The sequence below is a fragment of the Berghia stephanieae genome, unplaced genomic scaffold (genome assembly GCF_034508935.2).
Source record: "Berghia stephanieae isolate SIO BIC M18660-M18661 unplaced genomic scaffold, UCSD_Bste_1.3 scaffold420, whole genome shotgun sequence".
Classification (NCBI taxonomy): Eukaryota; Metazoa; Mollusca; class Gastropoda; order Nudibranchia; family Aeolidiidae; genus Berghia; species Berghia stephanieae.
In genome coordinates, this window is record NW_027625512.1 from 1 (window position 1) to 16,020 (window position 16,020).

Genomic DNA, 16,020 nt, shown 5'->3' on the forward strand with positions numbered 1-16,020 from the left:
TTGTATTGCTGCCTGCTTTTAATTCTACTGAAATTTTCATCTCTGTATTTTTTTGGTGCTTTTAGTTAAAAGAAAGCTTCCTATCTAACTTTTTTTATTTTCACAAGTGTTTAAAAATTTCAATACAATGAGGTTTAAATTTGTGTGTGCAATTTTTTGCAACTGTGCTTGTTGTGGGTGCAGTTCTGGCAGAGGATGGGAAAGATGAAGGCTACCAGGTGAACCCGAAATTTCAAGCTTATTCTAAAGTTACATCTCCGGAGGAACCCAAGGTTCCAGAGGTACCAGAATACAAGCAACCGGAAGTTCCAAAGTATGAAAAACCTGATTTTCCGAAGTTTGAATATCCTGAATTCCCAGAGTACAAAAAACCTGAAGTCCCGAAATACGAGAAACCTCAAGTTCCAGTTTACGAAAAACCCGAATTTCCAAAATATGAGAAACCTGAAGTTCCAGTTTACACAAAACCCGAATTTCCAAAATATGAGAAACCTGAAGTTCCAGTTTACGAAAAACCCGAATTTCCAAAATATGAGAAACCTGAAGTTCCAGTTTACACAAAACCCGAATTTCCAAAATATGAGAAACCTGAAATTCCAGTTTACACAAAACCCGAATTTCCAAAATATGAGAAACCCGAAGCTCCAGTTTACACAAAACCCGAATTTCCAAAATATGAGAGACCTCAAATTCCAGTTTACGAAAAACCCGAATATCCAAAATATGAGAAACCCGAAGCACCTGCTTACCACGTACCAACCTACCCATCATACCCTGCGTACCCACGATACGTCCAGCCTCATCCCGCCCCATATCATTATGGCGGACATCCCGATTTCACTGCTCCCCAACCCGACATGATGGAACAACAGCCAGAAGGGGAGACAAAAATGGAAGGTAACAAGATGGAAATGAAGATGGATGACGATGAGATGGAGAAAAAGGAAGATGATTCGATGATGAAAACGACGACGGATGACGATAAGATGGAGAAAAAGGAAGGTGATTCGATGATGGAAACGACGATGGATGACGATAAGATGGAGAAAAAGAAGGGAGATTCGATGATGAAAACGACGATGGATGACGATAAGATGGAGAGAAAGGATGGAGATTCGATGATGATGATGATGGAAGAGAAGAAGGAAGAGATGAACGGCGACTCCGACAACAACAAGAAGGAAGAAAATTACGGCGTGCCAGTCTTCAATTTCAATGAGTATCAAATCCCAAATCCCGAGGTGAGAATAAGAAGCTAATGTATTTATATTTATAATAATAGTAATAATATTATTAATAATTATAATAATAATAATAATAATAATAAATAATAATAATAATAATAATAATAATAATGGTAATAATAATAATAATAATAATAATAATAATAATGATAATAATAGTAATAATAATAACAATGAAATAATAATGATAATATAATAATAATAATAATAATAATAATAATAATAATAATAATAATAATAATAATAATAATAATAATAATAATAATAATAATAATAATAATAATAATATAATAATAATAAAAATAATAATAATAATAAAAATAATAATAATAATAAAAATAATAATAATAATAATAATAATAATAATAATAATAATAATAATAATAATAATAATAATAATAATAATAATAATAATAATAATAATAATAATAATAATAATAACAATCTTACAACAAATGTGGCAAAGAAAAGAGATGGATTAAAGTATTGACATTAAAAATACAAAAAAAAAAAAACAGCATTAAATAACCTATAAATACCACAGAATAAATTAAATAAGAATGTATCTATTACATGCAACATACCCAGTGAATAGTATATAGCTATATATATATATATATATATAACAAAAAGAAATTTGATTATTAATTTAAGAGTATATTTAGTAGTACTATCTACAATATTACACGGCAGATGGATATTTGGAAAATAAAACTGGTATATATATATATATATATATATATATATATATATATATATATATATATATATATATATATATATATATACATATATATATATATATATATATATATATATATATATATATGTGTGTGTGTGTGTGTGTGTGTGTGTGTGTAAATTAGAGCATTTAATTAGGGCAATATACACTAAGCGTTCTCGAGGCGAGATGCCTGATAGGTGATATTACAATTTTTCCCCAGACAGTTATAACGTTATACCGCTGTAAACGACCAACTTTTCATTTTACACGTGAGTACGGTGAGTTAGGACTCAATAACCAGTACGTACGGAAAAATCAACGTGTATTTATTTGTAGGTCTGGTGACCCAAATTATTAAGGGCTCATTGGTGTAATGGAAATGTTGTCATACCAACGAACATTTTGGCCCTATGAACCATGTTAAATCAAGCCTTTAGTAGTGTTTGGTTGTCAGACCTGTAAATAACTACACGTCGGTCGAAACGTTTCCAATAAATAAATAAATAGATAAATTATAAATTATAAACGATTCAATAGATAGATGAATAAACAAATAAATGAATAAATGAATAGATAGATTAATAAAATAATTAATAAAAAAATTAGTAAATTGATGAATAGATAGATAAATAAATGAATATATAGATAAATATCTGATTGACTAAATGTGATGAATAGATAAATAAATAAATATATGAATACACGAATGAGTAAATGGATGAATAAATAGATATATAAATAAATAAATGAATAAATGAATGAGTAAATGATGAATAGATAGCCAAAAAAAAAAAGAATCAATAAAGGAATGAATAAATCAAATAGTCTTATCTCCCATTTGGAAATTGGTGCTACCAACTTGGCGACTCATAACATAATGAGATTTTATTTATGGGATTTATGGGACAGCGTGGCTCAGCGGTACGGTCTTTGCTTCGTCCTCGAAAGGTACCGAGTTCGACTACCCGCCGCGTTGTGTGGCCTTGAACAAGTCACCTGGCCTTAGCTCTCTTTGCGGCGCTGCACTGCGGCTGACGCCTGGGTTATTCCAGTCTTCCCTTGGAATAGACCCTAAAGAAAATTTCCCCTTAGGGATGAATAAAGGGAATTTTTTTTATCTATTTATAAAAGGACCGATCACTATGCCTACGGATATTTTATAAATAATCATTGGAATCAAAAAGGTATGAAATTGCCATGGATTTAAATTAAAAATATTTGGAAAATTACTCTTTTATATTAATCTTTAAAAAAATATTTTCATAACATGTGATCCCTCGTCTCAAAAAGGTATTAAGTCGGGATGATTAAGATACTGAAAATGGAATTTGCAGCCTGAAATAACATGTTTAAGTTGAGTTTGTTTGCTTTATAGAGGAGAAGGAATATCATATTCCACTGTGCTAAATACCAACGTTTCATATTTTTGACCAGTTTGACTATAATTTGACTTTTTAGCATCTGGTCCATCCCGACATAATACCGTTTTGAGACGATGGGTCATATATTTAGAATTGGATTCAATAGTCTGATGTCACGTCCGCGCAGCAACCAGAAGCTTGGCTCTAAACAAAGAAAATCAGTACTTTTAACTGTTCAGGCTGGCTAGAACTTTTTCACATGCCATGTGATCAGAATGTATAAAAGTCAAAACATAATCAGATTTATAATGTTTTCCTCCTCTGGATACACTTTTATGCTCGTCGGAGAAGTATTTCATAAGGGCGTCCGTCATTGGTCCGATAGTTTAGAACCAGTTACTAAGTTACTATGCGTCATTACAAGGGCAATGACGTTACGACTGTTGAAGCCTATTGCCAGTAATTCTGTGCTTTTTGGCAAAATAATTAACATTGGTTTGTTCAGAACAAAAATAGATAAATGTGAAATTAAAGGAAATTAAATAAAATTCCCCCTTTTCAACCCCAGTGGGGAAATTTGTTTCTAAGGTCTATTCCAAGGACATACTGGAAAAACTCAGGCCTCAGCCGTAGTACAGAGCCGCAAATTGAACTAGGGTGAGATATCTTGCTCGAGGCTATACAGCGCTGCGACGGGTGATCGAACTCAGTACCTTACGGGTACGAAGAAAAGACCGAACCGCTGAGCCACGCTGCACCCCCAGCCCAACCCCACCCCGCAAGAAATAAAAATTTAAAAATATATTCTAATAGAAAATAATGAACGGACGTGATCCAAATATCCCAAAAACAAACTTTCAAATGTAGGTTATTCACACATTTGAATTCTTTTAGTGTTCTTTGCTCCAACCAGTCAAATAAATTTGGCTGAAACTTGAAAAACCGTTTCTCACTTGACCCCAAAATTCTATTCTTTTGTAATCATAAAAAAAACGTGTATTTAGAATTCTGGCCAGAAAGTCGGTCTGCAAATATCGATCGAATAAAATGACCCTCATCTTGGCAACAACAAAAAAAAAACTCTCAAATCTAGACTTATGATGTTTTACTTCGAAGTCCCAGGTTTGATAGTGTTTGACAAGACGAGGGTCATTTTAATCGACCGATATTTGAAGGACGAGTTTTTTGGCCAAAATTTTAAATACCCATTTTTATTTTTTTCAATGTCCTATAGGATTGTTGTCATTTCGGCCTTTTATCTCCAATGTCAACATCGTTAAAAGTTTGGACAATATGTCAAGTGATGCCGAAAAGGCCAACAAAGAACTGTGGAGGGGGGAGGGGTTGGGAGAGGGGGGGGGTGGGGGGAACGAAGTGGGATGGGGGGGGGAAGAGGGTGGGACGAAGTGGGATGGGGGGGGGAGGAGGGGGAGAGGGGGGACGAGGGGGGGGGGGGAGGCGACGAAGTGGGGGAGGGGGGGGGGGGACGGATTTCCAATGTTTTAGTCACACTGACTGTTTGATGTGATCCGTTAAATGTTACAGGCATTGGTGTGTTTGTGTGTGTGTGTGTGTGTGTGTGTTTGTTTGTGTGTGTGTGTGTGTTTGTGATTGTGTGTGTGTTTGTGATTGTGTGTGGGAGTTGGGAGGGAGGAGGGCGTCCTATAGCTCAGTTGGTAGAGTCCTCGCTTCACAAGCAAAGAACCGGAATTTCACTGTTTTAGTCAAACGGACTGCTTGATGTGATTTCGTTAATTGTTACAGGAATTTTGGTGCATGGGTTTGTGGTCTTATGTGTTTGTGTGTGTGTTTGTGTGTGTGTTTGTGATTGTATGTGTGGGGGGAGGGGGGATCGGGAGGCGTGAGGGCATCCGATAGCCCAGTTGATAGAGCCTTCGCTTCACACGCAATGAAAGCATGATCAATCCAGGGTGAATTCGAGATATTTTTTTCTGACACCATCACCTCCCCCCCCCCCCCTCCCCACCAGTCCATCTAACAGTAATTGGGTTGCTGGATCTGTTAGATCTGGCTGAAAATACGTTGCGATAGACTAGCGTCTTATAAAAAGGGTAGTAATCAATTGTCATTATCCAGTAAACGCTATAAAAACGGGGATAAACAATGATCTTATGGCATTGAATGTACTACTGTCTTTCTTCTATGTAGTCTTGTGGCTTGGCAGTCGCATTCGGATTTGTAAGTCCAAGGTTCGAACCCCGCTTTGGGCGACGCAAAGCTGATTTATTGGGAAAGGCTCTATACCGACGTGCACTTATTTGCAGGTCTGATAACCCAAATAAACATGAGCTCATTGTTGTATTGGAAATTTAAAAAAAAATGACGAAAAAATATTGTCCATTGCAAAAATGTTAAACTTGGCCCCATAATGACCTGTATAACTGCATACTTCGCTCTATACCCATATTATCTTTGGCGTACGTTTGTATTAACGGGTTCACGATAGCTCAGACAGTATAGCACTCTCTTTGTAACTTGAGCTTCTATATAGCGCAATATCCACTAAAAGTGCTCAAAGCTCTTTACAAAGCGTCTATGATAACGCAACACGTAACATGACGCCTGTAAGGCAATTTCACCATTTTATTTCCGACAGAAACAACGCTGTTAACGGCCGGGTACTCATTTTACACATGAGTACGGTGAGAGCATGTGAGTAAAAAGCCTTTGGAGGACTTAACTGTGCGCCGAGCTAGGCTCGAACTCCAAGACCTTCCAATCCGAAAGCAAGTGTCATACCACTCGACCACATAGCCGTGTTAGCAATAGGACCAAAATCAATCTCGATTGAAGTCGAGATATTTTCTAAAAGGCGTCATGTCCTGTCCTAAATATTAAATGTTGTGTTAGTCAGGGACCCCTTGTAAACCGCTTTGAGCACATTTAGTAGAGATATTGCGCTATATAAAAGATAATTGTTTTAAAAATATATTTTTTAATCATTTTATTTTGGCAATTATTCACAAATTTGCATATTTTTTGGTTGGATTCCACAGCACTACAACTTCAACGATTTCAAATTCAACTTCACGGGCTACGAACCCAAGCCTGAAGACAAGAACGAGACAGAAGCTCTGGAGTCGCACAATATTCCCGTTACTCGATACTACCAGCCGTACTATGATCATATCCGTCCCAACGGACACGCCGTGCCCAGTACCAAGTACGAGTACAAACCTCACGGTGAAGTCGATTACAAAACCAATCGTATTCAAGAGTACCCAAGTCAATCATATTATTACCCACACTATCAATATGAGCAGAAACCCGAGTATTCACGATACACGAAACGTGAATATCCAGATGATAAGAAAACCGATTACTATTACCAGCCAAAACCCGATTACGGGCATCATCAACCGAGTACCGGGTACCCAGATCACAAAGTCGAGTCTTACCCAGCTTACCAACCAAACAGACATGGACAATACGAGCACCACAACGTTGTAGAAAAGGAGGGCAGTTACTACAGACTCGATACCTGCGAGTACAGATTCATTCTGGATATGGTAAGAATGGATTTTATATATATATACATATATATATATATATATATATATATATATATATATATATATATATATATATTTATATATATATATATATATTATATATATATATATTTATATATATGTATGATTATGATTATTATTACTATTATTATTTGATATAGCGCAAGTATCAGCAAATAGTGCTCAGAGGTGCTTTACAACAGTTTTTTTTTGGTATCACACAAGTTCATTCATTCGACTACAATATCACTACAACCGTCACGCACATATCATGTTCGAAGTTCACATAGAATCAAAGACAGCAAAATGAAAAGGATTGGGTTTTTTGATGCAGTTTGAAGACTGGTAGACTTTCACATTGTCGGGTTTTGGGTGGTAAAGAATTCCATATGATTGGAGCCGAAAATACAAAACCACGCTCAGCAAACTTTCTTCTTGGGATGTTTTTCTCCATTGGGGAAGAACTGACGGATCGCAGAGATTGAGTTGGTTTATATTCCCTGGCAAGGCATTCAAGGTATTCGGGTGATGTATGGTGAAGGCAATTGTAAGCAGATGATGATGATGATCGATAATGATGATGGTGATGATTGATAATGATGGTGATGATGATGATGATGATGATGATGATGATGATGATGATGATGATGATGATGATGATGATGATGATGATTAATGATGATGATGATGATGATGATGACCAGGATGATGATGATGCAGTTATTTCTATAAATTAAGTAATACTCAATGACATTTTACTACAATACGCAATCCCCCCGCCCCCAACTTCCACCACATACAGTCCAGTGCCACCAGGTCGAGCACCACACCGAGAACGTCAAAGCACACTCCTCTGGTCATGGCGAATACTATGAAAGCGAAGGTCCCTACGGCTATAACAGTTACAGGCCCTCTGGTCATTATGGTGGATATCCTTATGGAGGCCCTTATGACAGCAGGTAGGTAGTATGGTCGTCGTCGTCGTTGTCATCATCATCATCATCATCATCATCATCATCATCATCATCATCATCATCATCATCATCATCATCTATATCATCATCATCATCTATATCATCATCATCATCATCATCATCATCATCATCATCATCATCATCATCATCATCATCATCACCATCATCATCGTCATCATCATCATCATCAGAATCATCATCATCATCATCATCATCATCATCATCATCATCATCATCATCATCATCATCATCAATTATTCATCGAGCGAGGCTCAAACCCAGGACCTTACGACCCAAAAGCGAGTGTCATACGACTAGACCACATAGTCGCATAGATTTGAGAGACACTAAGCATTGAATATTCATAATATTCTCTTGCAATTTAGTGAGTTCAGTCCCCTTGACTGTTTACTTGTTGTCAACCAAGACATCTGATAAACTTTCCTTAATGTTTTCATTTATAATTATAATTGAGCTTTATATAGCGCAATATCCACTAAATGTGCTCAAAGCGCTTTACAAGGGGTCCCTGGTCAACAGCAACATTTAACATGTAGGACGGGACACGCCGCCTGTTAGGAGATATCACAATTTTTCAAAGACAACGCTGTTAACGGCCAGGTACTCATTTTACACCCGAGTAAGGTGAGAGAATGTGAGTAAAGAGTCTTTTCCAAGGATCAACAATGCGCCGAGCGCGAGGCTCGAACCCAGGACCTTCCGATCCGAAAGCGATGGTCATACCACTAGACCACATAGCCGCATGTGGTCTTGTGGTAAGACACTCGCCTTCGGATCGAAAAGTCCAGAGTGTTAGTCCCGCTCAAAGCAGCGTATAGTTGAGTCCTTTGAGAGGCTCTTTACTCACATTCTCAAGCCGTACTCAGGTGTAAAATGAGTACCTGGCCGTTAACAGCGTTGTCTTTGTCCAAAAGAAATTGTAATATCGTCTCACATGCGTCATGTCTCGTCCTTAATATGTTAAACGTTGTTGTTTGCCAGTAGTACATATTGTTTAGTAGATATTACTCTATATAAAATCTCAATTTAATTTAATTTTGAATCATCAATTTGTCACTCTCTTGTTATTAATTCAAATTAAATGCAACAGAAGGGAGGTTATTCATACATGACCGCGATAGATTTCTATAATTATTGAGTTATCTCCCTTAAATCGGAAAATGAGATAACTACACAATGGCAAAAAGAGTGGCATACAATAAATAGAAAATAACAAAAATGTGATCCTTCGCCTTAAAACGGTATTAAGTCGGATTGGTAAAGATGTTGAAAATTGAATTTATAGCCAGAAATATCAGACGTGTTTCTGGGTTTTTATGTTTTATAGAGGAAAATGAATTCCATATTTTAGGGTGATAATGCCAACAATTTATATTTTTGAGCACTTTTAACATTAAATTCGGCTTTTAAGCATCTAGCTCGTTCCGACATATAACAGATTTTAGACGATGGGTCACAAATGCCAATTTGAGCTGTGTATATCGACACGACACAAACCATAATGTTCATATTCTTTTTGTACTGTTATTATGGAAACTGTTAAAAGGACAAACGTTTTATTTATTAGAATAAACAGTAAAAATGAAAATTAGTTCTTTTAGACCCTGAGAATTTCGTTCAAAATAACATTGAGGAGGTAAAAACAATTATTATTATCGTCATTATCATCATCATCATCATCATCATCATCATCATCATCATCATCATCATCATCATCATCATCATCATCATCATCATACATCCTAATCCCCACTGTCGCCACTATTGATCCACCAAGCCTCCATTTCAAATACTGATATATTTCCAACCCCCCCCCCCCCCACCCCCACACACACCCCCCCCCCCCCCCTCCCCAATACACAAACTCCCACAATCCCCTCCATCACACACACACACACACTCCCCCCTCCCACACACACAATCCCCCCACCCCTTCCCCCAACACACACAAACTCCCCCCCCCCACACACACACACCCCATCTCCCCCCAACCACCCCCACTCCCAGATACCTTGACTTCTCTCGTCTCTACGGCAACCCCGCCTACTACCTTGACCACTGGAGCGGCCACGGCCACGGCCAAGGCCACAGCTACAAAGCTGATCCTTATGACGACAGTTTGTTTTCATACAGTCCATCCGTCGGTCACCCGTTCTACGCCCCTGGACTACACAACACACCCTTTGCTAAATATTACGCTGGGTTTAGAGCAGGTTTGTTTCTCGTTACCGACTATGATTAGTCACAATACTGTATTGAATAAATAAATATGGCTGCGCAATCTCTATGGACGCTTGCCGTGAATGTGTGCGTCACTTCGAGTTTGTCAGTCTGTTTCTATTATCCAGTTAGTAATCTACCTCCATAAATCTCTGTCTAGTGCAAGTGTTTTTAGCTTTAGAATGTCATCATGTGTGTTAAGGTGCTGAGGCAGTTGGATGTTTCCTTGTGTTGTTGAAGTCAGTCTGTTTCTATTATCCAGTTAGTAATCTGTCTCCATAAATATATGTCTCGTGCAAGTGTTCTTAGCTTTAGAATGTCATCTTGTGTACGAAGGTGCTGAAGCAATTGGATGTTTCCTTGTGTTGTGAAATCAGTTCTTCGGTTGTTGTTACTAAACATATTTGATATTTTTTTGAGATCTTGACTCAATGTTGTTGGAAGTGAAGTTGGTGTACGCCCTCTGTATTTGTCTTCTTGTTCGAAGTAATGTTCCATTGAGGTTTCTGCTGGAATGGTTTCATCTCATCTAATACTGTATTAGGAATATATAAATGATATGGTAAATGAATAAGTAAGTTAATAAGAAACAAATAATAAATTAATATATTAGGAAATAAATATGAAAATACACCAATATGAAAATAAATAAAAGAATAATTACGTTAAAAAGTCAATAAATAAATAAATAAATGAATAAATATATAAAAAGAGATATAAAAAGATAAACAAACAAATAAATATATGGTAAAAAAATAAAGTAAATAAATAGATAAATTTAAAAATAAATAAATGAATGAAAAAAGTAGACAATTGAGTAGAAAAAATAAATATATCTATAAAGTGGATAATAAAGCTAATTCCTTACATTACAACGAAATCAACAATCCCATTCTTCATCCTTTTAGCTTTTAATTCACATTAAGAAGTTGTATTCAACCTGGCATATAACCGTTTTTAGACGGTGGGTCACAACTGAATAGACAAATAATAAATAAGCAGCACTTTTATAAATAAATACAGAGATAAATACATTGCTAAATAAGTAAAATAAAATGAAAAAGAGAATCATTAGAGAGGTGGGATGTTTTTATAATTGTACACAGAAATCATTTTATGTGAAATAACCATTATCAAACATTTATAAATACACAAATATATATATAACTATATATATATATATATATATATATATATATATATATATATATATATATATATATATATATATATATAAAATATAGACAATTTAATATATCGAAAAGAAATAATTAGTAAATAGATAAGAAGATAAATAAATGGGCGAATATCTAAAATGAGAGGGTTATTTTATGATTGCCATAACGAATATCTAAAATGAGAGAGATATTTTATGATTGCCATAACGAATATCTAAAATGAGAGAGTTATTTTATGATTGCCATAACGAATATCTAAAATGAGAGAGTTATTTTATGATTGCCATAACGAATATCTAAAATGAGAGGGTTATTTTATGATTGCCATAACGAATATCTAAAATGAGAGGGTTATTTTATGATTGCCATAACGAATATCTAAAATGAGAGGGTTATTTTATGATTGCCATAACGAATATCTAAAATGAGAGGGTTATTTTATGATTGCCATAACGAATATCTCTTTTCAATCCCAGGCAACTTTGAACAGGGCCACGAGGCAGGAACTCGTCAGTATCACAAACACGGCTATTATAAATCAGCCCTGCAGGATTTTCACAATCTCAAACTCAAGAACGTGGTCAGACTGGACGCCGAGACGGACAGCTCTGTCAAGGTAGGCTGAAATGTGACACATCGTCACAAAACGGTATTATTTGTGCGGCTATGTGGTCTAGTGGTATGACACTCGCTTTCGGATCGGAAGAACCTGGGTTCGAGCCTCGCTCGGCGCATAGTTGAGTCCATGGATAAGGCTCTTTACTCACATTCTCTCACCGTACTCAGGTGTAAAATGAGTATCTGGCCGTTAACAGCGTTGTCGCTGTCCTAAAAATGTGTATTATCGCCTGACAGGCGTCATGTCTCTTCCTACATGATATGTGTTGTTGTTGGCCAGGGACCCCTTGTAAAGCGCTTTGAGCACGCTTAGTGGATATTGCGCTATATAAAAGCTCGAGTTTATTATGTCGGAACGAACCAGATGCTTAAAAGCCGAATTTAATTTTAAAACTGGTCAAAATATATAAATTGTTGACATTTGCACCCTAAAATATGGAATCCATTCTCCTCAATAAAACATAAAAACTCAAAAACACGTTTGATATATCTGGCAATAAATTCAATTTTTAACATCTTTACCAACCTGACTTAATACCGTTTTAAGGCGAAGGGTCACTAGTAAATATCTGAAAAAGTCTGTGTGAAAAAGTGCCAGAATAAAAGCATTGTAAATGTTGCTGCTCGAAGCTCGAAGAAATAGATAATAATGTGAAATTGAATGAAGGCTTCAATTCAATTACAAAAACATATCAAACGAACGTATCGGGTTTCCCCTTTATCAACAGAACAGGATGAATGAAACACCTCAGATGAATGAGATGATGTGGTATTGGCGTAGTTAAGATGAATACTCTGATTGATTCAAGCTTAGAAACATTTGAATCATCAATTTGTATCTCTCGTTATTAATAAAATTTATGCAATAGAAGGGAGGTTATTCATACAGGACTGCTTAGATTTCTTTAATTATTGAGTTGCATCCCTTATATGAGAAGGTTAGTTAAAACTATTAATAGATGATGGTGTGTTATAAGTTAAAATCTGCTAAGCCTCTATAACATTGTTTCCCTTTCTCGTCTCCAGACCTCCAGCAAAGTGAGAGTCTCCGATGAAGTGGGGTATGAGGGAGTCACCCCTTCGTTCAACTACAAGGTTCGCATTCTACCCAACCATTGCTCCGTTCCTGGCTACGATGGCAGACACACGTGCATCGTATTTAGTGGTGAGTACAGAGAATAATATAATGTAACTGACCGCGGCGACGTGCACTTATTTGCAGGTCTGATAACCCAATTCCTAATCAGCCCATGTTCTAATGGAATTTTTTTTAAAAGAAGACGCAAAATAATATTGTCCATTACAACAATGTTAAACCTGGTAGGCCCATAAGTGCGTTCGGGTGTCAGCCCTGCATATATGTATACGGAGATCTGACCCCGAAAAGTAGATTTTGAATAAGATTAATAGAAATATGAAATTTGAGATATTTGTAATGTAAGCAATTGTATTTATTCTCTACCGGAACGATGTGAAATAATAATGATAATAATGAAAATAATAATAATAATAATAATGATAATAATAATAATAATAATGATAATAATAATAATAATAATAATAATAATAATAATAATATAATAATAATAATAATAATAATAATAATAATAATAATAATAATAATAATAATAAGAGAGAAGAAGAAGAAGAAGAAGAAGAAGAAGAAGAAGAAGAAGAAGAAGAAGAAGAAGAAGAAGAAGAAGAAGAAGAAGAAGAAGAAGAAGAAGAAGAAAGAAGAAGAAGAAGAAGAAGAAGAAGAAGAAGAAGAAGAAGAAAGAAGAAGAAGAAGAAGAAGAAGAAGAAGAAGAAGAAGAAGAAGAAGAAGAAGAAGAAGAAGAAGAGAAGAAGAAGAAGAAAAAGAACAGAAAGATAGAAGAAACAGCATTGTTTCTGTCGGGGAGAATATTGTAATGTCGCCTAACAGGCGTCATGTTTCGTTCTAAATGTTACTTTTTGCTGTGGTCAGGGACTCTTTGTAAAGTGATTTAAGCACGTTTAGTGAATATTGCTGTACATTGTTCAATGTTTTTAAAAAAATTGATTTTTCAATTTGGCAAAAACGGTCCTTTTAACTTTCTGGTCATTGTTGACGATTATGGGCAGCGTGACTCAGCGCTACGGTCTTTGCTTCGTACCCGAAAGGCACCGAGTTTGATCACTCTCCGCTGTCCTGTGTTGCCTGGAGTAAGTCACCTCGCCCTAGCTCAATTTGGGGCGCTGCACTACGGCTAACGCCTGGGTTATACTAGTCTTTCTTGGAACAGACCCTAGAGGCAAATTTTCCCAAGGGAAGAATTACGGGAATTATATTTTCTTATTTATACATTCTATATAATTTCTTTCTTATCTCTCCTCATCCCAACAGGTGCCACCCACCCTTACAAAATGGTGCACAGGCAATTCGTATACTTGACGAATACCAGAGAAATCCAGGGCAAGTATCGATACCGATACGAGGACGGGCAACAAGTACAATATTAATCATTATACCGGTGACTACCATAGAATGGCAAAGAAGATAGAATCTGTTGTTGTTTTCTGTATAATTTTATTATAGAATTACTGTTGTAAGAAAGTAGATACCCGAGTGAATATCAAATTAAGATACTAGGGAGCAGGCACTGTTGTAAGATAAAGATCTGAACAAGTGTGTATGAAACGTGTCAGACAAAGGAAGAAAGAAAAATACAAGAAAAAAAAAACATCCCGAAAAATCAGTCTACCTCGACTGGGCTACCATTACACGACAAAGGATACCGATAGTTGGGACAATCTTAATACCTAAAATCTTCACAATGGTAGCACGTCTGACCGGTAATCAGAAGGTCTGAGGTTCGATCCCCAGTCGAGGTCGACTGATTTTTCGTGATGGTTTTTTTTTCTATTGTTTTTCTTTCTTGCTTTGTCTGGCACCTTTCATACACGCATGTTCAGATCTTTATCGAACCCGAGTGAATATTGTGAATATATATAGAGGATTTACGTTGAGGAATAAATGATACATAGTGTTTTTCTTGTGTTCAAATATTCTTTATTTCACGTTTATAAACTATACGGTTGTTAGATATTTATATATATATATATATATATATATATATATATATATATCTCTCTCTCTCTCTCTCTCTCTCTCTCTCTTACCTATGTCTCATCCCTCACGAACTCTTTCTCTCACACCACTCCCTTTCTCTCACGTTCATTCTCTCTCTCTCTCTCTCTCTCTCTCTCTCTCTCTCTCGTCCCCTATCTTTTACTCTCTCTCTCTCTCTATCTGTGTCTCTCTCTCTTACTTTCTTTCTTGGCCAGCACATACTTTCTCTCTCTCTCCCTCTCTTTCACTTCTCTCTTATCTCTCTCTTTTCTCTCTCTCTCTCTCTCTCGCTCTCTCTCTCTCTCTCTCTCGCTCTCGCTCTCTCACTCTCACTTTCTTTCCACCCCATCTTCCTCTCTATATATTTATATCCCTCTTCATCTCTCTCTCTCTCTCTCTCTCTCACTCCCCCTCTCTCACTCCCTCTCCCTCCCTCTATATCTCTCTTTCTCTCTCTTCCTCCCGCTTCTCTCCCACACTATCTCTATCTCTTCCCCCCTCTCTCTCTCTCTCTCTCTCTCTCTCTCTCTCTCTTACCTATGTCTTATCCCTCACGAACTCTTTCTCTCACGTTTATTCTCTCTCTCTCTCTCTCTCTCTCTCTCTCTCGTCCCCTATCTTTTACTCTCTCTCTCTCTCTCTCTCTCTCTGTGTGTGTGTGTATCTCTCTCTTACTTTCTTTCTTGGCCAGCACATACTTTCTCTCTCTCTCCCTCTCTTTCACTTCTCTCTTATCTCTCTCTCTCTCTCTCTCTCTCTCTCTCTCTCTCTGTGTGTGTGTGTGTCGCTCTCGCTCTCTCACTCTCACTTTCTTTCCACCCCATCTTCCTCTCTATATATTTATATCCGTCTTCATCTCTCTCTCTCTCTCTCTCTCTCTCTCTCTCTCTCTTTCTTTCTCTCTTTCTCTCTCTATCTATCTCTATTTCCCTGTCCATTTCCATTCATTCCCCCATGTGTACAGACAAACACTAACACTGCCGTACTCTAGAAAAACCCATATTTGAAAATTTGGCCAGAAAACTCGTCCTTCAAACATCGATCGATTTACATGAC

General features: G+C 36.5%; 1 protein-coding gene across 1 annotated transcript; it reads left to right on the forward strand.

Annotated features, from left to right (window-relative positions):
* LOC144961808 (uncharacterized) lies at nucleotides 1–14,883 on the forward strand. Its single transcript, XM_078894881.1, has 7 exons — nucleotides 1–1,241; nucleotides 6,347–6,859; nucleotides 7,665–7,821; nucleotides 9,865–10,070; nucleotides 11,732–11,871; nucleotides 12,900–13,038; nucleotides 14,239–14,883. The coding sequence occupies exons 1-6, from the start codon at nucleotides 858–860 to the stop codon at nucleotides 12,913–12,915; spliced, it is 1,416 nt and encodes a 471-aa protein (XP_078751007.1). The 5' UTR covers nucleotides 1–857; the 3' UTR covers nucleotides 12,916–13,038; nucleotides 14,239–14,883.
* Nucleotides 14,884–16,020: the final 1,137 nt, after the last annotated feature.